Source organism: Narcine bancroftii, unplaced genomic scaffold (assembly GCF_036971445.1).
Source record: "Narcine bancroftii isolate sNarBan1 unplaced genomic scaffold, sNarBan1.hap1 Scaffold_282, whole genome shotgun sequence".
Lineage (NCBI taxonomy): Eukaryota > Metazoa > Chordata > Chondrichthyes > Torpediniformes > Narcinidae > Narcine > Narcine bancroftii.
Genome location: NW_027212017.1, coordinates 230,691 through 252,677, shown reverse-complemented (window position 1 = coordinate 252,677; position 21,987 = coordinate 230,691). Strand labels below are relative to the sequence as shown.

The 21,987-nt window shown below is 55.3% G+C and overlaps 1 protein-coding gene across 1 annotated transcript in view; it reads right to left on the bottom strand.

Moving 5' to 3' along the window:
* Window positions 1–5,150: 5,150 nt before the first annotated feature.
* LOC138750842 (mucin-2-like) overlaps window positions 5,151–21,987 on the bottom strand; it is a gene marked incomplete at its 3' end in the record, with an annotated part of 68,113 nt that continues 51,276 nt past the window's right edge. The window contains exons 23-26 of the mRNA XM_069912979.1: window positions 19,233–19,519; window positions 18,508–18,862; window positions 8,615–9,454; window positions 5,151–6,222 (exon numbers count right to left, since the gene is read on the bottom strand). Coding sequence (XP_069769080.1) covers window positions 5,151–6,222; window positions 8,615–9,454; window positions 18,508–18,862; window positions 19,233–19,519 — 2,554 coding nt within the window. The remainder of the gene's footprint in view (window positions 6,223–8,614; window positions 9,455–18,507; window positions 18,863–19,232; window positions 19,520–21,987) is intronic.

Sequence of the window (21,987 nt, the reverse complement as noted above, 5' to 3'; positions counted from 1 at the left end):
AAATGTCCAGGCTGGGTGCAGTGTTGGAGGGAGAAATGTCCAGGCTGGGTGCAGTGTTGGAGGGAGAAATGTCCAGGCTGGGTGCAGTGTTGGAGGGAGAAATGTCCAGGCTGGGTGCAGTGTTGGAGGGAGAAATGTCCAGGCTGGGTGCAGTGTTGGAGGGAGAAATGTCCAGGCTGGGTGCAGTGTTGGAGGGAGAAATGTCCAGGCTGGGTGCAGTGTTGGAGGGAGAAATGTCCAGGCTGGGTGCAGTGTTGGAAGGAGAAATGTCCTGGCTGGGTGCAGTGTTGGAGGGAGAAATGTCCAGGCTGGGTGCAGTGTTGGAGGGAGAAATGTCCAGGCTGGGTGCAGTGTTGGAGGGAGAAATGTCCAGGCTGGGTGCAGTGTTGGAGGGAGAAATGTCCAGGCTGGGTGCAGTGTTGGAGGGAGAAATGTCCAGGCTGGGTGCAGTGTTGGAGGGAGAAATGTCCAGGCTGGGTGCAGTGTTGGAGGGAGAAATGTCCAGGCTGGGTGCAGTGTTGGAGGGAGAAATGTCCTGGCTGGGTGCAGTTTGGAGGGAGAAATGTCCAGGCTGGGTGCAGTGTTGGAGGGAGAAATGTCCAGGCTGGGTGCAGTGTTGAAGGGAGAAATGTCCAGGCTGGGTGCAGTGTTGGAGGGAGAAATGTCCAGGCTGGGTGCAGTGTTGGAGGGAGAAATGTCCAGGCTGGGTGCAGTGTTGGAGGGAGAAATGTCCAGGCTGGGTGCAGTGTTGGAGGGAGAAATGTCCAGGCTGGGTGCAGTGTTGGAGGGAGAAATGTCCAGGCTGGGTGCAGTGTTGGAGGGAGAAATGTCCAGGCTGGGTGCAGTGTTGGAGGGAGAAATGTCCAGGCTGGGTGCAGTGTTGCAGGGAGAAATGTCCAGGCTGGGTGCAGTGTTGGAGGGAGAAATGTCCAGGCTGGGTGCAGTGTTGGAGGGAGAAATGTCCAGGCTGGGTGCAGTGTTGGAGGGAGAAATGTCCAGGCTGGGTGCAGTGTTGGAGGGAGAAATGTCCAGGCTGGGTGCAGTGTTGCAGGGAGAAATGTCCAGGCTGGGTGCAGTGTTGGAGGGAGAAATGTCCAGGCTGAGTGCAGTGTTGGAGGGAGAAATGTCCTGGCTGGGTGCAGTGTTGGAGGGAGAAATGTCCAGGCTGGGTGCAGTGTTGGACGGAGAAATGTCCAGGCTGGGTGCAGTGTTGGAGGGAGAAATGTCCAGGCTGGGTGCAGTGTTGGAGGGAGAAATGTCCAGGCTGGGTGCAGTGTTGGAGGGAGAAATGTCCAGGCTGGGTGCAGTGTTGGAGGGAGAAATGTCCAGGCTGGGTGCAGTGTTGGAGGGAGAAATGTCCAGGCTGGGTGCAGTGTTGGAGGGAGAAATGTCCAGGCTGGGTGCAGTGTTGGAGGGATAAATGTCCAGGCTGGGTGCAGTGTTGGAGGGATAAATGTCCAGGCTGGGTGCAGTGTTGGAGGGAGAAATGTCCAGGCTGGGTGCAGTGTTGGAGGGAGAAATGTCCAGGCTGGGTGCAGTGTTGGAGGGAGAAATGTCCTGGCTGGGTGCAGTGTTGGAGGGAGCAATGTCCTTGTTCTGTGCAGTGTTGGAGGGAGAAATGTGTAGGCTGGGTGCAGTGTTGGAGGGAGAAATGTGTAGGCTGGGTGCAGTGTTGGAGGCAGGAATGTCCAGGCTGGGTGGAGTGTTGGAGTGAGAAATGTCCAGGCTGGGTGCAATTTTGGAGGGAGAAATGTCGAGGCTGGGTGCATTGTTGGAGGGAGAAATGTCCAGGCTGGGTGCAGTGTTGGAGGGAGAAATGTCCAGGCTGGGTGCAGTGCTGGATGAAGCAATATACAGTGATGGCGGGAGAAATGTCCAGTTTGGGTGCAGTGTTGGAGGAAGCAATATCCAGGCTGGGTGCTGTGTGGAAGGGAGGAATATCCAGGTTGGTTGCAGTGTTTTATAGAGGAATAGCCACGCTGGGTGGACTCTTGGAGGGAGAAATGTCCAGGCTGGGTTCAGTGTTGGAAGGAGAAATGCCCAGGCTGGGTGCAGTATTGGAGGGAGAAATGTCCAGGATGGGTTCAGTGTTGGAGGGAGAAATGTCCTTGCTCTGTGCAGTGTTGGAGGGAGAAATGTGTAGGCTGGATGCAGTGTTGGAGGGAGGAATGTCCAGGCTGGGTGGAGTGTTGGTGGGAGAAATGTCCAGGCTGGGTGCAGTGTTGGAGGGAGAAATATCCAGGCTGGGTGGAATGTTGGAGGGAGAAATGTCCAGGCTGGGTGCATTGTTGGAGGGAGAAATGTCCAGTTTGGGTGCAGTGTTGGAGGGAGAAATGTCCAGGCTTGGTGCAGTGTTGGAGGGAGGAATCTCCAGGCTGGGTGCAGTATTGGAGGGAGGATTGCCCAGGCTGGGTGCAGTGTTGGAGGGAGAAATGTCCAGGCTCTGTGCAGTGTTGGAGGGAGAAATGTCCAGGCTCTGTGCAGTGTTGGAGGGAGGAATATCCAGGTTGGCTGCAGTGTTGGAGAGAGGAATAGCCACGCTGGGGTAGTATTGGAGTGAGAAATGTCCAGGCTGGGTGCAGTGTTGGAAGGAGAAATGTCCAGGCTGGGTGCAGTGTTGGATGAAGCAATATACAGTGTTGGCGGGAGAAATGTCCTGGCTGGGTGCAGTTTGGAGGGAGAAATGTCCAGGCTGGGTGCAGTGTTGGAGGGAGAAATGTCCAGGCTGGGTGCAGTGTTGGAGGGAGAAATGTCCAGGCTGGGTGCAGTGTTGGAGGGAGAAATGTCCAGGCTGGGTGCAGTGTTGGAGGGAGAAATGTCCAGGCTGGGTGCAGTGTTGGAGGGAGAAATGTCCAGGCTGGGTGCAGTGTTGGAGGGAGAAATGTCCAGGCTGGGTGCAGTGTTGGAGGGAGAAATGTCCAGGCTGGGTGCAGTGTTGGAGGGAGAAATGTCCAGGCTGGGTGCAGTGTTGGAGGGAGAAATGTCCAGGCTGGGTGCAGTGTTGGAGGGAGAAATGTCCAGGCTGGGTGCAGTGTTGGAAGGAGAAATGTCCTGGCTGGGTGCAGTGTTGGAGGGAGAAATGTCCAGGCTGGGTGCAGTGTTGGAGGGAGAAATGTCCAGGCTGGGTGCAGTGTTGGAGGGAGAAATGTCCAGGCTGGGTGCAGTGTTGGAGGGAGAAATGTCCAGGCTGGGTGCAGTGTTGGAGGGAGAAATGTCCAGGCTGGGTGCAGTGTTGGAGGGAGAAATGTCCAGGCTGGGTGCAGTGTTGGAGGGAGAAATGTCCAGGCTGGGTGCAGTGTTGGAGGGAGAAATGTCCTGGCTGGGTGCAGTTTGGAGGGAGAAATGTCCAGGCTGGGTGCAGTGTTGGAGGGAGAAATGTCCAGGCTGGGTGCAGTGTTGAAGGGAGAAATGTCCAGGCTGGGTGCAGTGTTGGAGGGAGAAATGTCCAGGCTGGGTGCAGTGTTGGAGGGAGAAATGTCCAGGCTGGGTGCAGTGTTGGAGGGAGAAATGTCCAGGCTGGGTGCAGTGTTGGAGGGAGAAATGTCCAGGCTGGGTGCAGTGTTGGAGGGAGAAATGTCCAGGCTGGGTGCAGTGTTGGAGGGAGAAATGTCCAGGCTGGGTGCAGTGTTGGAGGGAGAAATGTCCAGGCTGGGTGCAGTGTTGCAGGGAGAAATGTCCAGGCTGGGTGCAGTGTTGGAGGGAGAAATGTCCAGGCTGGGTGCAGTGTTGGAGGGAGAAATGTCCAGGCTGGGTGCAGTGTTGGAGGGAGAAATGTCCAGGCTGGGTGCAGTGTTGGAGGGAGAAATGTCCAGGCTGGGTGCAGTGTTGCAGGGAGAAATGTCCAGGCTGGGTGCAGTGTTGGAGGGAGAAATGTCCAGGCTGAGTGCAGTGTTGGAGGGAGAAATGTCCTGGCTGGGTGCAGTGTTGGAGGGAGAAATGTCCAGGCTGGGTGCAGTGTTGGACGGAGAAATGTCCAGGCTGGGTGCAGTGTTGGAGGGAGAAATGTCCAGGCTGGGTGCAGTGTTGGAGGGAGAAATGTCCAGGCTGGGTGCAGTGTTGGAGGGAGAAATGTCCAGGCTGGGTGCAGTGTTGGAGGGAGAAATGTCCAGGCTGGGTGCAGTGTTGGAGGGAGAAATGTCCAGGCTGGGTGCAGTGTTGGAGGGAGAAATGTCCAGGCTGGGTGCAGTGTTGGAGGGATAAATGTCCAGGCTGGGTGCAGTGTTGGAGGGATAAATGTCCAGGCTGGGTGCAGTGTTGGAGGGAGAAATGTCCAGGCTGGGTGCAGTGTTGGAGGGAGAAATGTCCAGGCTGGGTGCAGTGTTGGAGGGAGAAATGTCCTGGCTGGGTGCAGTGTTGGAGGGAGCAATGTCCTTGTTCTGTGCAGTGTTGGAGGGAGAAATGTGTAGGCTGGGTGCAGTGTTGGAGGCAGGAATGTCCAGGCTGGGTGGAGTGTTGGAGTGAGAAATGTCCAGGCTGGGTGCAATTTTGGAGGGAGAAATGTCGAGGCTGGGTGCATTGTTGGAGGGAGAAATGTCCAGGCTGGGTGCAGTGTTGGAGGGAGAAATGTCCAGGCTGGGTGCAGTGCTGGATGAAGCAATATACAGTGATGGCGGGAGAAATGTCCAGTTTGGGTGCAGTGTTGGAGGAAGCAATATCCAGGCTGGGTGCTGTGTGGAAGGGAGGAATATCCAGGTTGGTTGCAGTGTTTTATAGAGGAATAGCCACGCTGGGTGGACTCTTGGAGGGAGAAATGTCCAGGCTGGGTTCAGTGTTGGAAGGAGAAATGCCCAGGCTGGGTGCAGTATTGGAGGGAGAAATGTCCAGGATGGGTTCAGTGTTGGAGGGAGAAATGTCCTTGCTCTGTGCAGTGTTGGAGGGAGAAATGTGTAGGCTGGATGCAGTGTTGGAGGGAGGAATGTCCAGGCTGGGTGGAGTGTTGGTGGGAGAAATGTCCAGGCTGGGTGCAGTGTTGGAGGGAGAAATATCCAGGCTGGGTGGAATGTTGGAGGGAGAAATGTCCAGGCTGGGTGCATTGTTGGAGGGAGAAATGTCCAGTTTGGGTGCAGTGTTGGAGGGAGAAATGTCCAGGCTTGGTGCAGTGTTGGAGGGAGGAATCTCCAGGCTGGGTGCAGTATTGGAGGGAGGATTGCCCAGGCTGGGTGCAGTGTTGGAGGGAGAAATGTCCAGGCTCTGTGCAGTGTTGGAGGGAGAAATGTCCAGGCTCTGTGCAGTGTTGGAGGGAGGAATATCCAGGTTGGCTGCAGTGTTGGAGAGAGGAATAGCCACGCTGGGGTAGTATTGGAGTGAGAAATGTCCAGGCTGGGTGCAGTGTTGGAAGGAGAAATGTCCAGGCTGGGTGCAGTGTTGGATGAAGCAATATACAGTGTTGGCGGGAGAAATGTCCAGGCTGGGTGCAGTGTTGGAGGGAGAATTGTTCAGGCTGTGTGCAATGTTGGAAGGAGAAATGTCCAGGCTGGGTGCAGTGTTGGAGGAAGCAATATCCAGGCTGGGTGCAGTGTTGCAGGGAGAAATGTCCAGGCTCTGTGCAGTGTTGGAGGGAGGAATATCCAGGTTGGGTGCAGTGTTGGAGAGATGAATAGCCACGCAGGGTGGAGTGTTGGAGGGAGAAATGTCCAGGCTGGGTGCAGTGTTGGAAGGAGAAATGCACAGGCTGGGTGCATTATTGGAGGGAGAAATGTCAAGGATGGGTGCAGTGTTGGAGGGAGAAATGTGTAGGCTGGATGCAGTGTTGGAGAGAGGAATGTCCAGGCTGCTGGAGTGTTGGTGGGAGAAATGTCCAGGCTGGGTGCAGTGTTGGAGGGAGAAATATCCAGGCTGGATGGTATGTTGGAGGGAGAAATGTCCAGGCTGGGTGCAGTGTTGGATGGAGAAATGTCTAGGCTGGGTACAGTGTTGGAAGGAGAAATGTCCAGGCTGGGTGCAGTGTTGGATGTAGTAATATACAGTGTTGGCGGGAGAAATGTCCAGGCTGGGTGTAGTGTTGGAGTGAGGAATGTCCAGGCTGGGTCGAGTGTTGGAGGGAGAAATGTCCAGGCTGGGTGCAGTGTTGGAGGGAGAAATGTCCAGGCTGGGTGCAGTGTTGGAGGGAGAAATTTCCAGACTGTGAGCAGTGTTGGAGGGCGAAATGTTCAGGCTGGGTGCAGTGTTGGAGGAAGCAATATCCAGCCTGGGTGCAGTGTAGCAGGGAGAAATGTCCAGGCTCTGTGCAGTGTTGGAGGGAGGAATATCCAGGTTGGGTGCAGTGTTGGAGAGAGGAATAGCCACGCTGGGTGGAGTGTTGGAGGGAGAAATGCCCAGGCTGGGTGCAGTGTTGAAGGGAGAAATGTCCAGGCTGGGTGCAGTGTTGGAGGGAGAAATGTCCAGGCTGGGTGGAGTGTTGGTGGGAGAAATGTCCAGGCTGGGTGCAGTGTTGGAGGGAGAAATGTCCAGGCTGGGTGCAGTGTTGGAGGGAGAAATGTCCAGGCTGGGTGCAGTGTTGGAGGGAGAAATGTGAAGGCTGCATGCACTGTTGGAGGGAGGAATGTCCAGGCTGGGTGGAGTGTTGGAGGGAGAAATGTCCAGGCTGGGTGCAGTGTTGGGGCGAGAAATGTCCAGGCTGGGTGCAGTGTTGGAGTGAGAAATGTCCAGGCTGGGTGCAGTGTTGGAGGGAGAAATGTGAAGGCTGCATGCACTGTTGGAGGGAGGAATGTCCAGGCTGGGTGGAGTGTTGGAGGGAGAAATGTCCAGGCTGGGTGCAGTGATGGAGGGAGAAATGTCCAGGCTGGGTGCAGTGTTGGAGGGAGGAATCTCCAGGCTGGGTGCAGTGTTGGAAGGAAAAATGTCCAGGCTGGGTGCAGTGTTGGAGTGAGAAATATCCAGGCTGGGTGCAGTGTTTGTTGGAGAAATATCCAGGCTGGGTGCAGTGTTGGAGTCAGAAATGGCCAGGCTGGGTGCAGTGTTGGAGGGAGGAATGTCCAGGCTGGGTGCAGTGTTGGAGGGAGGAATGTCCAGGCTGGGTGCAGTGTTGGAGGGAGAAATGTCCAGACTGGGTGCAGTGTTGGAGGGAGATTTGTCCAGGCTGGGTGGAGTCTTGGAGGGAGAAATGTCCAGGCTGGGTGGAGTGTTGGGGCTAGAAATGTCCAGGCTGGGTGCAGTGTTGGATGGAGAAATGTCCAGGCTCTGTGCAGTGTTGGAGGGAGGAAAATCCAGGTTGGGTGCAGTGTTGGAGAGAGGAATAGCCACGCTGGGGTAGTGTTGGAGGGAGAAATGTCCACGCTGGGTGCAGTGTTGAAAGGAGAAATGTCCAGGCTGGGTGCAGTGTTGGATGAAGCAATATACAGTGTTGGCGGGAGAAATGTCCAGGCTGGGTGCAGTGTTTTAGGGAGAAATGTCCAGGCTGGGTGCATTGTTGGAGGGAGAAATGTCCTGTTTGGGTGCAGTGTTGGAGGGAGAAATGTCCAGGCTGGGTGCAGTGTTGGAGGGAGGAATCTCCAGGCTGTGTGCAGTGTTGGAGGGAGCATTGCCCAGGCTGGGTGCAGTGTTGGAGGGAGAAATGTCCAGGCTCTGTGCAGTGTTGGAGGGAGGAATATCCAGGTTGGGTGCAGTGTTGGAGAGAGGAATAGCCACGCTGGGTGGAGTGTTGGTGGGAGAAATGTCCAGGCTGGGTTCAGTGTTGGAAGGAGAAATGCACAGGCTGGGTGCAGTATTGGAGGGAGAAATGTCCAGGATGGGTGCAGTGTTGGAGGGAGAAATGTGTAGGCTGGATGCTGTGTTGGAGGGAGGAATGTCCAGGCTGGGTGTAGTGTTGGTGGGAGAAATGTCCAGGCTGGGTGCAGTGTTGGAGGGAGAAATATCCAGGCTGGGTGGTATGTTGGAGGGAGAAATGTCCAGGCTGGGTGCAGTGTTGGAAGGAGAAATGTCCAGGCTGGGTGCAGTGTTGGAAGGAGAAATGTCCAGGCTGGGTGCAGTGTTGGAGGGAGAAATGTCCAGGCTGGGTGCAGAGTTGGAGGGAGAAATGTCCAGGCTGGGTGCAGTGTTGGAGGGAGAAATGTCCAGGCTGGGTGCAGTGTTGGAGGGAGAAATGTCCAGGCTGGGTGCAGTGTTGGAGGGAGAAATGTCCTGGCTGGGTGCAATGTTGGAGGGAGAAATGTCCAGGCTGAGTGCAGTGTTGGAGGGAGAAATGTCCTGGCTGGGTGCAGTGTTGGAGGGAGAAATGTCCAGGCTGGGTGCAGTGTTGGAGGGAGAAATGTCCAGGCTGGGTGCAGTGTTGGAGGGAGAAATGTCCAGGCTGGGTGCAGTGTTGGAGGGAGAAATGTCCAGGCTGGGTGCAGTGTTGGAGGGAGAAATGTCCAGGCTGGGTGCAGTGTTGGAGGGAGAAATGTCCAGGCTGGGTGCAGTGTTGGAGGGAGAAATGTCCAGGCTGGGTGCAGTGTTGGAGGGAGAAATGTTCAGGCTGGGTGCAGTGTTGGAGGGAGAAATGTCCTGGCTGGGTGCAGTGTTGGAGGGAGAAATGTCCATGCTGGGTGCAGTGTTGGAGTGAGAAATGTCCAGGCTGGGTGCAGTGTTGGAAGGAGAAATGTCCAGGCTGGGTGCAGTGTTGGATGAAGCAATATACAGTGTTGGCGGGAGAAATGTCCAGGCTGGGTGCAGTGTTGGAGGGAGAATTGTTCAGGCTGTGTGCAATGTTGGAAGGAGAAATGTCCAGGCTGGGTGCAGTGTTGGAGGAAGCAATATCCAGGCTGGGTGCAGTGTTGCAGGGAGAAATGTCCAGGCTCTGTGCAGTGTTGGAGGGAGGAATATCCAGGTTGGGTGCAGTGTTGGAGAGATGAATAGCCACGCAGGGTGGAGTGTTGGAGGGAGAAATGTCCAGGCTGGGTGCAGTGTTGGAAGGAGAAATGCACAGGCTGGGTGCATTATTGGAGGGAGAAATGTCAAGGATGGGTGCAGTGTTGGAGGGAGAAATGTGTAGGCTGGATGCAGTGTTGGAGAGAGGAATGTCCAGGCTGCTGGAGTGTTGGTGGGAGAAATGTCCAGGCTGGGTGCAGTGTTGGAGGGAGAAATATCCAGGCTGGATGGTATGTTGGAGGGAGAAATGTCCAGGCTGGGTGCAGTGTTGGATGGAGAAATGTCTAGGCTGGGTACAGTGTTGGAAGGAGAAATGTCCAGGCTGGGTGCAGTGTTGGATGTAGTAATATACAGTGTTGGCGGGAGAAATGTCCAGGCTGGGTGTAGTGTTGGAGTGAGGAATGTCCAGGCTGGGTCGAGTGTTGGAGGGAGAAATGTCCAGGCTGGGTGCAGTGTTGGAGGGAGAAATGTCCAGGCTGGGTGCAGTGTTGGAGGGAGAAATTTCCAGACTGTGAGCAGTGTTGGAGGGCGAAATGTTCAGGCTGGGTGCAGTGTTGGAGGAAGCAATATCCAGCCTGGGTGCAGTGTAGCAGGGAGAAATGTCCAGGCTCTGTGCAGTGTTGGAGGGAGGAATATCCAGGTTGGGTGCAGTGTTGGAGAGAGGAATAGCCACGCTGGGTGGAGTGTTGGAGGGAGAAATGCCCAGGCTGGGTGCAGTGTTGAAGGGAGAAATGTCCAGGCTGGGTGCAGTGTTGGAGGGAGAAATGTCCAGGCTGGGTGGAGTGTTGGTGGGAGAAATGTCCAGGCTGGGTGCAGTGTTGGAGGGAGAAATGTCCAGGCTGGGTGCAGTGTTGGAGGGAGAAATGTCCAGGCTGGGTGCAGTGTTGGAGGGAGAAATGTGAAGGCTGCATGCACTGTTGGAGGGAGGAATGTCCAGGCTGGGTGGAGTGTTGGAGGGAGAAATGTCCAGGCTGGGTGCAGTGTTGGGGCGAGAAATGTCCAGGCTGGGTGCAGTGTTGGAGTGAGAAATGTCCAGGCTGGGTGCAGTGTTGGAGGGAGAAATGTGAAGGCTGCATGCACTGTTGGAGGGAGGAATGTCCAGGCTGGGTGGAGTGTTGGAGGGAGAAATGTCCAGGCTGGGTGCAGTGATGGAGGGAGAAATGTCCAGGCTGGGTGCAGTGTTGGAGGGAGGAATCTCCAGGCTGGGTGCAGTGTTGGAAGGAAAAATGTCCAGGCTGGGTGCAGTGTTGGAGTGAGAAATATCCAGGCTGGGTGCAGTGTTTGTTGGAGAAATATCCAGGCTGGGTGCAGTGTTGGAGTCAGAAATGGCCAGGCTGGGTGCAGTGTTGGAGGGAGGAATGTCCAGGCTGGGTGCAGTGTTGGAGGGAGGAATGTCCAGGCTGGGTGCAGTGTTGGAGGGAGAAATGTCCAGACTGGGTGCAGTGTTGGAGGGAGATTTGTCCAGGCTGGGTGGAGTCTTGGAGGGAGAAATGTCCAGGCTGGGTGGAGTGTTGGGGCTAGAAATGTCCAGGCTGGGTGCAGTGTTGGATGGAGAAATGTCCAGGCTCTGTGCAGTGTTGGAGGGAGGAAAATCCAGGTTGGGTGCAGTGTTGGAGAGAGGAATAGCCACGCTGGGGTAGTGTTGGAGGGAGAAATGTCCACGCTGGGTGCAGTGTTGAAAGGAGAAATGTCCAGGCTGGGTGCAGTGTTGGATGAAGCAATATACAGTGTTGGCGGGAGAAATGTCCAGGCTGGGTGCAGTGTTTTAGGGAGAAATGTCCAGGCTGGGTGCATTGTTGGAGGGAGAAATGTCCTGTTTGGGTGCAGTGTTGGAGGGAGAAATGTCCAGGCTGGGTGCAGTGTTGGAGGGAGGAATCTCCAGGCTGTGTGCAGTGTTGGAGGGAGCATTGCCCAGGCTGGGTGCAGTGTTGGAGGGAGAAATGTCCAGGCTCTGTGCAGTGTTGGAGGGAGGAATATCCAGGTTGGGTGCAGTGTTGGAGAGAGGAATAGCCACGCTGGGTGGAGTGTTGGTGGGAGAAATGTCCAGGCTGGGTTCAGTGTTGGAAGGAGAAATGCACAGGCTGGGTGCAGTATTGGAGGGAGAAATGTCCAGGATGGGTGCAGTGTTGGAGGGAGAAATGTGTAGGCTGGATGCTGTGTTGGAGGGAGGAATGTCCAGGCTGGGTGTAGTGTTGGTGGGAGAAATGTCCAGGCTGGGTGCAGTGTTGGAGGGAGAAATATCCAGGCTGGGTGGTATGTTGGAGGGAGAAATGTCCAGGCTGGGTGCAGTGTTGGAAGGAGAAATGTCCAGGCTGGGTGCAGTGTTGGAAGGAGAAATGTCCAGGCTGGGTGCAGTGTTGGAGGGAGAAATGTCCAGGCTGGGTGCAGAGTTGGAGGGAGAAATGTCCAGGCTGGGTGCAGTGTTGGAGGGAGAAATGTCCAGGCTGGGTGCAGTGTTGGAGGGAGAAATGTCCAGGCTGGGTGCAGTGTTGGAGGGAGAAATGTCCTGGCTGGGTGCAATGTTGGAGGGAGAAATGTCCAGGCTGAGTGCAGTGTTGGAGGGAGAAATGTCCTGGCTGGGTGCAGTGTTGGAGGGAGAAATGTCCAGGCTGGGTGCAGTGTTGGAGGGAGAAATGTCCAGGCTGGGTGCAGTGTTGGAGGGAGAAATGTCCAGGCTGGGTGCAGTGTTGGAGGGAGAAATGTCCAGGCTGGGTGCAGTGTTGGAGGGAGAAATGTCCAGGCTGGGTGCAGTGTTGGAGGGAGAAATGTCCAGGCTGGGTGCAGTGTTGGAGGGAGAAATGTCCAGGCTGGGTGCAGTGTTGGAGGGAGAAATGTCCAGGCTGGGTGCAGTGTTGGAGGGAGAAATGTCCTGGCTGGGTGCAGTGTTGGAGGGAGAAATGTCCATGCTGGGTGCAGTGTTGGAGGGAGAAATGTCCAGGCTGGGTGCAGTGTTGGAGGGATAAATGTCCAGGCTGGGTGCAGTGTTGGAGGGAGAAATGTCCAGGCTGAGTGCAGTGTTGGAGGGAGAAATGTCCTGGCTGGGTGCAGTGTTGGAGGGAGAAATGTAAAGGCTGGGTGCAGTGTTGGAGGGAGAAATGTCCAGGCTGGGTGCAGTGTTGGAGGGATAAATGTCCAGGCTGGGTGCAGTGTTGGAGGGAGAAATGTCCAGGCTGGGTGCAGTGTTGGAGGGAGAAATGTCCAGGCTGGGTGCAGTGTTGGAGGGATAAATGTCCAGGCTGGGTGCAGTGTTGCAGGGAGAAATGTCCAGGCTGGTTGCAGTGTTGGAGGGAGAAATGTCCAGTCTGAGTGCAGTGTTGGAGGGAGAAATGTCCTGGCTGGGTGCAGTGTTGGAGGGAGAAATGCCCAGGCTGGTGCAGTGTTGGACGGAGAAATGTCCAGGCTGGGTGCAGTGTTGGAGGGATAAATGTCCAGGCTGGGTGCAGTGTTGGAGGGAGAAATGTCCAGGCTGGGTGCAGTGTTGGAGGGAGAAATGTCCAGGCTGGGTGCAGTGTTGGAGGGATAAATGTCCAGGCTGGGTGCAGTGTTGCAGGGAGAAATGTCCAGGCTGGGTGCAGTGTTGCAGGGAGAAATGTCCAGGCTGAGTGTAGTGTTGGAGGGAGAAATGTCCTGGCTGGGTGCAGTGTTGGAGGGAGAAATGTCCAGACTGGGTGCAGTGTTGGAGGGAGATTTGTCCAGGCTGGGTGGAGTCTTGGAGGGAGAAATGTCCAGGCTGGGTGGAGTGTTGGGGCTAGAAATGTCCAGGCTGGGTGCAGTGTTGGATGGAGAAATGTCCAGGCTCTGTGCAGTGTTGGAGGGAGGAAAATCCAGGTTGGGTGCAGTGTTGGAGAGAGGAATAGCCACGCTGGGGTAGTGTTGGAGGGAGAAATGTCCACGCTGGGTGCAGTGTTGAAAGGAGAAATGTCCAGGCTGGGTGCAGTGTTGGATGAAGCAATATACAGTGTTGGCGGGAGAAATGTCCAGGCTGGGTGCAGTGTTGGAGGGAGAAATGTCCAGGCTGGGTGCATTGTTGGAGGGAGAAATGTCCAGTTTGGGTGCAGTGTTGGAGGGAGAAATGTCCAGGCTGGGTGCAGTGTTGGAGGGAGGAATCTCCAGGCTGTGTGCAGTGTTGGAGGGAGGATTGCCCAGGCTGGGTGCAGTGTTGGAGGGAGAAATGTCCAGGCTCTGTGCAGTGTTGGAGGGAGGAATATCCAGGTTGGGTGCAGTGTTGGAGAGAGGAATAGCCACGCTGGGTGGAGTGTTGGAGGGAGAAATGTCCAGGCTGGGTTCAGTGTTGGAAGGAGAAATGCACAGGCTGGGTGCAGTATTGGAAGGAGAAATGTCCAGGATGGGTGCAGTGTTGGAGGGAGAAATGTGTAGGCTGGATGCTGTGTTGGAGGGAGGAATGTCCAGGCTGGGTGTAGTGTTGGTGGGAGAAATGTCCAGGCTGGGTGCAGTGTTGGAGGGAGAAATATCCAGGCTGGGTGGTATGTTGGAGGGAGAAATGTCCAGGCTGGGTGCAGTGTTGGAAGGAGAAATGTCCAGGCTGGGTGCAGTGTTGGAAGGAGAAATGTCCAGGCTGGGTGCAGTGTTGGAGGGAGAAATGTCCAGGCTGGGTGCAGAGTTGGAGGGAGAAATGTCCAGGCTGGGTGCAGTGTTGGAGGGAGAAATGTCCAGGCTGGGTGCAGTGTTGGAGGGAGAAATGTCCAGGCTGAGTGCAGTGTTGGAGGGAGAAATGTCCTGGCTGGGTGCAGTGTTGGAGGGAGAAATGTCCAGGCTGGGTGCAGTGTTGGAGGGAGAAATGTCCAGGCTGGGTGCAGTGTTGGAGGGAGAAATGTCCAGGCTGGGTGCAGTGTTGGAGGGAGAAATGTCCAGGCTGGGTGCAGTGTTGGAGGGAGAAATGTCCAGGCTGGGTGCAGTGTTGGAGGGAGAAATGTCCAGGCTGGGTGCAGTGTTGGAGGGAGAAATGTCCAGGCTGGGTGCAGTGTTGGAGGGAGAAATGTCCAGGCTGGGTGCAGTGTTGGAGGGAGAAATGTCCAGGCTGGGTGCAGTGTTGGAGGGAGAAATGTCCTGGCTGGGTGCAGTGTTGGAGGGAGAAATGTCCATGCTGGGTGCAGTGTTGGAGGGAGAAATGTCCAGGCTGGGTGCAGTGTTGGAGGGATAAATGTCCAGGCTGGGTGCAGTGTTGGAGGGAGAAATGTCCAGGCTGAGTGCAGTGTTGGAGGGAGAAATGTCCTGGCTGGGTGCAGTGTTGGAGGGAGAAATGTCCAGGCTGGGTGCAGTGTTGGAGGGAGAAATGTCCAGGCTGGGTGCAGTGTTGGAGGGAGAAATGTCCAGGCTGGGTGCAGTGTTGGAGGGAGAAATGTCCAGGCTGGGTGCAGTGTTGGAGGGAGAAATGTCCAGGCTGGGTGCAGTGTTGGAGGGAGAAATGTCCAGGCTGGGTGCAGTGTTGGAGGGAGAAATGTCCAGGCTGGGTGCAGTGTTGCAGGGAGAAATGTCCAGGCTGGTTGCAGTGTTGGAGGGAGAAATGTCCAGGCTGAGTGCAGTGTTGGAGGGAGAAATGTCCTGGCTGGGTGCAGTGTTGGAGGGAGAAATGCCCAGGCTGGGTGCAGTGTTGGACGGAGAAATGTCCAGGCTGGGTGCAGTGTTGGAGGGATAAATGTCCAGGCTGGGTGCAGTGTTGGAGGGAGAAATGTCCAGGCTGGGTGCAGTGTTGGAGGGAGAAATGTCCAGGCTGGGTGCAGTGTTGGAGGGATAAATGTCCAGGCTGGGTGCAGTGTTGCAGGGAGAAATGTCCAGGCTGGGTGCAGTGTTGCAGGGAGAAATGTCCAGGCTGGGTGCAGTGTTGGAGGGAGAAATGTCCTGGCTGGGTGCAGTGTTGGAGGGAGAAATGTCCAGGCTGGGTGCAGTGTTGGACGGAGAAATGTCCAGGCTGGGTGCAGTGTTGGAGGGATAAATGTCCAGGCTGGGTGCAGTGTTGGAGGGAGAAATGTCCAGGCTGGGTGCAGTGTTGGAGGGAGAAATGTCCAGGCTGGGTGCAGTGTTGGAGGGAGAAATGTCCAGGCTGGGTGCAGTGTTGGAGGGAGAAATGTCCAGGCTGGGTGCAGTGTTGGAGGGAGAAATGTCCAGGCTGGGTGCAGTGTTGGAGGGAGAAATGTCCAGGCTGGGTGCAGTGTTGGAGGGAGAAATGTCCAGGCTGGGTGCAGTGTTGGAGGGAGAAATGTCCTGGCTGGGTGCAGTGTTGGAGGGAGAAATGTCCAGGCTGGGTGCAGTGTTGGAGGGAGAAATGTCCTGGCTGGGTGCAGTGTTGGAGGGAGCAATGTCCTTGTTCTGTGCAGTGTTGGAGGGAGAAATGTGTAGGCTGGGTGCAGTGTTGGAGGCAGGACTGTCCAGGCTGGGTGGAGTGTTGGAGTGAGAAATGTCCAGGCTGGGTGCAATTTTGGAGGGAGAAATGTCGAGGCTGGGTGCATTGTTGGAGGGAGAAATGTCCAGGCTGGGTGCAGTGTTGGAGGGAGAAATGTCCAGGCTGGGTGCAGTGCTGGATGAAGCAATATACAGTGATGGCGGGAGAAATGTCCAGTTTGGGTGCAGTGTTGGAGGAAGCAATATCCAGGCTGGGTGCTGTGTGGAAGGGAGGAATATCCAGGTTGGTTGCAGTGTTTTATAGAGGAATAGCCACGCTGGGTGGACTGTTGGAGGGAGAAATGTCCAGGCTGGGTTCAGTGTTGGAAGGAGAAATGCCCAGGCTGGGTGCAGTATTGGAGGGAGAAATGTCCAGGATGGGTTCAGTGTTGGAGGGAGAAATGTCCTTGCTCTGTGCAGTGTTGGAGGGAGAAATGTGTAGGATGGATGCAGTGTTGGAGGGAGGAATGTCCAGGCTGGGTGGAGTGTTGGTGGGAGAAATGTCCAGGCTGGGTGCAGTGTTGGAGGGAGAAATATCCAGGCTGGGTGGAATGTTGGAGGGAGAAATGTCCAGGCTGGGTGCATTGTTGGAGGGAGAAATGTCCAGTTTGGGTGCAGTGTTGGAGGGAGAAATGTCCAGGCTTGGTGCAGTGTTGGAGGGAGGAATCTCCAGGCTGGGTGCAGTGTTGGAGGGAGGATTGCCCAGGCTGGGTGCAGTGTTGGAGGGAGAAATGTCCAGGCTCTGTGCAGTGTTGGAGGGAGAAATGTCCAGGCTCTGTGCAGTGTTGGAGGGAGGAATATCCAGGTTGGCTGCAGTGTTGGAGAGAGGAATAGCCACGCTGGGGTAGTATTGGAGTGAGAAATGTCCAGGCTGGGTGCAGTGTTGGAAGGAGAAATGTCCAGGCTGGGTGCAGTGTTGGATGAAGCAATATACAGTGTTGGCGGGAGAAATGTCCAGGCTGGGTGCAGTGTTGGAGGGAGAATTGTTCAGGCTGTGTGCAATGTTGGAAAGAGAAATGTCCAGGCTGGGTGCAGTGTTGGAGGAAGCAATATCCAGGCTGGGTGCAGTGTTGCAGGGAGAAATGTCCAGGCTCTGTGCAGTGTTGGAGGGAGGAATATCCAGGTTGGGTGCAGTGTTGGAGAGAGGAATAGCCACGCAGGGTGGAGTGTTGGAGGGAGAAATGTCCAGGCTGGGTGCAGTGTTGGAAGGAGAAATGCACAGGCTGGGTGCATTATTGGAGGGAGAAATGTCAAGGATGGGTGCAGTGTTGGAGGGAGAAATGTGTAGGCTGGATGCAGTGTTGGAGAGAGGAATGTCCAGGCTGCTGGAGTGTTGGTGGGAGAAATGTCCAGGCTGGGTGCAGTGTTGGAGGGAGAAATATCCAGGCTGGATGGTATGTTGGAGGGAGAAATGTCCAGGCTGGGTGCAGTGTTGGATGGAGAAATGTCCAGGCTGGGTACAGTGTTGGAAGGAGAAATGTCCAGGCTGGGTGCAGTGTTGGATGTAGCAATATACAGTGTTGGAGGGAGAAATGTCCAGGTTGGGTGCAGTGTTGGAGGGAGAAATGTCCAGGCTGGGTGCAGTGTTGGAGGGAGAAATTTCCAGACTGTGAGCAGTGTTGGAGGGCGAAATGTTCAGGCTGGGTGCAGTGTTGGAGGAAGCAATATCCAGCCTGGGTGCAGTGTAGCAGGGAGAAATGTCCAGGCTGGGTGCAGTGTTGGAGGGAGAAATGTGAAGGCTGCATGCACTGTTGGAGGGAGGAATGTCCAGGCTGGGTGGAGTGTTGGAGGGAGAAATGTCCAGGCTGGGTGCAGTGATGGAGGGAGAAATGTCCAGGCTGGGTGCAGTGTTGGAGGGAGGAATCTCCAGGCTGGGTGCAGTGTTGGAGGGAAAAATGTCCAGGCTGGGTGCAGTGTTGGAGTGAGAAATATCCAGGCTGGGTGCAGTGTTTGTTGGAGAAATATCCAGGCTGGGTGCAGTGTTGGAGTCAGAAATGGCCAGGCTGGGTGCAGTGTTGGAGGGAGGAATGTCCAGGCTGGGTGCAGTGTTGGAGGGAGAAATGTCCAGACTGGGTGCAGTGTTGGAGGGAGATTTGTCCAGGCTGGGTGGAGTCTTGGAGGGAGAAATGTCCAGGCTGGGTGGAGTGTTGGGGCTAGAAATGTCCAGGCTGGGTGCAGTGTTGGATGGAGAAATGTCCAGGCTCTGTGCAGTGTTGGAGGGAGGAAAATCCAGGTTGGGTGCAGTGTTGGAGAGAGGAATAGCCACGCTGGGGTAGTGTTGGAGGGAGAAATGTCCACGCTGGGTGCAGTGTTGAAAGGAGAAATGTCCAGGCTGGGTGCAGTGTTGGATGAAGCAATATACAGTGTTGGCGGGAGAAATGTCCAGGCTGGGTGCAGTGTTGGAGGGAGAAATGTCCAGGCTGGGTGCATTGTTGGAGGGAGAAATGTCCAGTTTGGGTGCAGTGTTGGAGGGTGAAATGTCCAGGCTGGGTGCAGTGTTGGAGGGAGGAATCTCCAGGCTGTGTGCAGTGTTGGAGGGAGGATTGCCCAGGCTGGGTGCAGTGTTGGAGGGAGAAATGTCCAGGCTCTGTGCAGTGTTGGAGGGAGGAATATCCAGGTTGGGTGCTGTGTTGGAGAGAGGAATAGCCACGCTGGGTGGAGTGTTGGAGGGAGAAATGTCCAGGCTGGGTTCAGTGTTGGAAGGAGAAATGCACAGGCTGGGTGCAGTATTGGAGGGAGAAATGTCCAGGATGGGTGCAGTGTTGGAGGGAGAAATGTGTAGGCTGGATGCAGTGTTGGAGGGAGAAATGTGTAGGCTGGATGTAGTGTTGGTGGGATAAATGTCCAGGCTGGGTGCAGTGTTGGAGGGAGAAATATCCAGGCTGGGTGGTATGTTGGAGGGAGAAATGTCCAGGCTGGGTGCAGTGTTGGAAGGAGAAATGTCCAGGCTGGGTGCAGTGTTGGAAGGAGAAATGTCCAGGCTGGGTGCAGTGTTGGATGAAGCAATATACAGTGTTGGCGGGAGAAATGTCCAGGCTGGGTGTAGTGTTGGAGTGAGGAATGTCCAGGCTGGGTCGAGTGTTGGAGGGAGAAATGTCCAGGCTGGGTGCAGTGTTGGAGGGAGAAATGTCCAGGCTGGATGCAGTGTTGTAGGGAGAAATTTCCAGACTGTGAGCAGTGTTGGAGTGAGAAATGTTCAGGCTGGGTGCAGTGTTGGAAGGAGAAATGTCCAGGCTGGGTGCAGTGTTGGATGAAGCAATATACAGTGTTGACGGGAGAAATGTCCAGGCTGGGTGCAGTGTTGGAGGAAGCAATAGCCAGGCTGGGTGCAGTGTAGCAGGGAGAAATGTCCAGGCTCTGTGCAGTGTTGGAGGGAGGAATAGCCACGCTGGGTGGAGTGTTGGAGGGAGAAATGCCCAAGCTGGGTGCAGTGTTGAAGGGAGAAATGTCCAGGATGGGTTCAGTGTTGGAGGGAAAAATGTCCTTGCTCTGTGCAGTGTTGGAGGGAAAAATGTCCTTGCTCTGTGCAGTGTTGGAGGGAGAAATTTGTAGGCTGGATGCAGTGTTGGAGGGAGGAATGTCCAGGCTGGGTGGAGTGTTGGTGGGAGAAATGTCCAGGCTGGGTGCAGTGTTGGAGGGATAAATATCCAGGCTGGGTGGAATGTTGGAGGGAGAAATGTCCAGGCTGGGTGCATTGTTGGAGGGAGAAATGTCCAGGCTGGGTGCATTGTTGGAGGGAGAAATGTCCAGTTTGGGTGCAGTGTTGGAGGGAGAAATGTCCAGGCTGGGTGCAGTGTTGGAGGGAGGAATCTCCAGGCTGGGTGCAGTGTTGGAGGGAGGATTTCCCAGGCTGGGTGCAGTGTTGGAGGGAGAATGTCAAGGCTGGGTGCAGTTTTGGAGGGAAAAATGTCCAGGCTGGGTGCAGTGTTGGAGGGAGAAATTTCCAGGCTTTCTGCAGTGTTGGAGGGAGAAATGTCCAGGCTGGGTGCAGTGTTGGAGGGAGAATGTCGAGGCTGGGTGCAGTTTTGGAGGGAGGAATGTCCAGTCTCTGTGCAGTGTTGAACGGAGAAATGTCCAGTCTGGGTGCGTTGTTGGAGGAAAGAATATCCACACTGGGTGCAGTGTTGGAGGGATGAATGTTCAGGCTGGGTGCAGTGTTGGAGGGATAAATGTCCAGGCTGGCTCCAGTGTTGGAGGGAGGAATCTCCAGGCTGGGTGCAGTGTTGGACGGAGACCAGTCCAGGCTGGGTGCAGTGTTGGAGGGAGAATGTCGAGGCTGGGTGCAGTTTTGGAGGGAGGAATGTCCAGTCTCTGTGCAGTGTTGAACGGAGAAATGTCCAGTCTGGGTGCGTTGTTGGAGGAAAAAATATCCACGCTAGGTGCAGTGTTGGAGGGAGAAATGTCCAGTTTGGGTGCAGTGTTGGAGGGAGAAATGTCCAGGCTGGGTGCAGTGTTGGAGGGAGGAATCTCCAGGCTGGGTGCAGTGTTGGAGGGAGGATTGCCCAGGCTGGGTGCAGTGTTGGAGGGAGAAATGTCCAGGCTCTGTGCAGTGTTGGAGGGAGGAATATCCAGGTTGGGTGCAGTGTTGGAGAGAGGAATAGCCACGCTGGATGGTATGTTGGAGGGAGAAATGTCCAGGCTGGGTGCAGTGTTGGATGGAGAAATGTCCAGGCTGGGTGCAGTGTTGGAAGGAGAAATGTCCAGGCTGGGTGCAGTGTTGGATGTAGCAATATACAGTGTTGGCGGGAGAAATGTCCAGGCTGGGTGTAGTGTTGGAGTGAGGAATGTCCAGGCTGGGTCGAGTGCTGGAGGGAGAAATGTCCAGGCTGGGTGCAGTGTTGGAGGGAGAAATGTCCAGGCTGGGTGCAGTGTTGGAGGGAGAAATTTCCAGACTGTGAGCAGTGTTGGAGTGAGAAATGTTCAGGCTGGGTGCAGTTTTGGAAGGAGAAATGTCCAGGCTGGGTGCAGTGTTGGATGAAGCAATATACAGTGTTGGCGGGAGAAATGTCCAGGCTGGGTGCAGTGTTGGAGGGAGAAATGTCCAGGCTGGGTGCAGTGTTGGAGGGAGAAATGTCCTGGCTGGGTGCAGTGTTGGAGGGAGAAATGTCCAGGCTGGGTGCAGTGTTGGAGGGAGAAATGTCCTGGCTGGGTGCAGTGTTGGAGGGAGCAATGTCCTTGTTCTGTGCAGTGTTGGAGGGAGAAATGTGTAGGCTGGGTGCAGTGTTGGAGGCAGGACTGTCCAGGCTGGGTGGAGTGTTGGAGTGAGAAATGTCCAGGCTGGGTGCAATTTTGGAGGGAGAAATGTCGAGGCTGGGTGCATTGTTGGAGGGAGAAATGTCCAGGCTGGGTGCAGTGTTGGAGGGAGAAATGTCCAGGCTGGGTGCAGTGCTGGATGAAGCAATATACAGTGATGGCGGGAGAAATGTCCAGTTTGGGTGCAGTGTTGGAGGAAGCAATATCCAGGCTGGGTGCTGTGTGGAAGGGAGGAATATCCAGGTTGGTTGCAGTGTTTTATAGAGGAATAGCCACGCTGGGTGGACTGTTGGAGGGAGAAATGTCCAGGCTGGGTTCAGTGTTGGAAGGAGAAATGCCCAGGCTGGGTGCAGTATTGGAGGGAGAAATGTCCAGGATGGGTTCAGTGTTGGAGGGAGAAATGTCCTTGCTCTGTGCAGTGTTGGAGGGAGAAATGTGTAGGCTGGATGCAGTGTTGGAGGGAGGAATGTCCAGGCTGGGTGGAGTGTTGGTGGGAGAAATGTCCAGGCTGGGTGCAGTGTTGGAGGGAGAAATATCCAGGCTGGGTGGAATGTTGGAGGGAGAAATGTCCAGGCTGGGTGCATTGTTGGAGGGAGAAATGTCCAGTTTGGGTGCAGTGTTGGAGGGAGAAATGTCCAAGCTTGGTGCAGTGTTGGAGGGAGGAATCTCCAGGCTGGGTGCAGTGTTGGAGGGAGGATTGCCCAGGCTGGGTGCAGTGTTGGAGGGAGAAATGTCCAGGCTCTGTGCAGTGTTGGAGGGAGAAATGTCCAGGCTCTGTGCAGTGTTGGAGGGAGGAATATCCAGGTTGGGTGCAGTGTTGGAGAGAGGAATAGCCACGCTGGGGTAGTATTGGAGTGAGAAATGTCCAGGCTGGGTGCAGTGTTGGAAGGAGAAATGTCCAGGCTGGGTGCAGTGTTGGATGAAGCAATATACAGTGTTGGCGGGAGAAATGTCCAGGCTGGGTGCAGTGTTGGAGGGAGAATTGTTCAGGCTGTGTGCAATGTTGGAAGGAGAAATGTCCAGGCTGGGTGCAGTGTTGGAGGAAGCAATATCCAGGCTGGGTGCAGTGTTGCAGGGAGAAATGTCCAGGCTCTGTGCAGTGTTGGAGGGAGGAATATCCAGGTTGGGTGCAGTGTTGGAGAGAGGAATAGCCACGCAGGGTGGAGTGTTGGAGGGAGAAATGTCCAGGCTGGGTGCAGTGTTGGAAGGAGAAATGCACAGGCTGGGTGCATTATTGGAGGGAGAAATGTCAAGGATGGGTGCAGTGTTGGAGGGAGAAATGTGTAGGCTGGATGCAGTGTTGGAGAGAGGAATGTCCAGGCTGCTGGAGTGTTGGTGGGAGAAATGTCCAGGCTGGGTGCAGTGTTGGAGGGAGAAATATCCAGGCTGGGTGGAATGTTGGAGGGAGAAATGTCCAGGCTGGGTGCATTGTTGGAGGGAGAAATGTCCAGTTTGGGTGCAGTGTTGGAGGGAGAAATGTCCAGGCTTGGT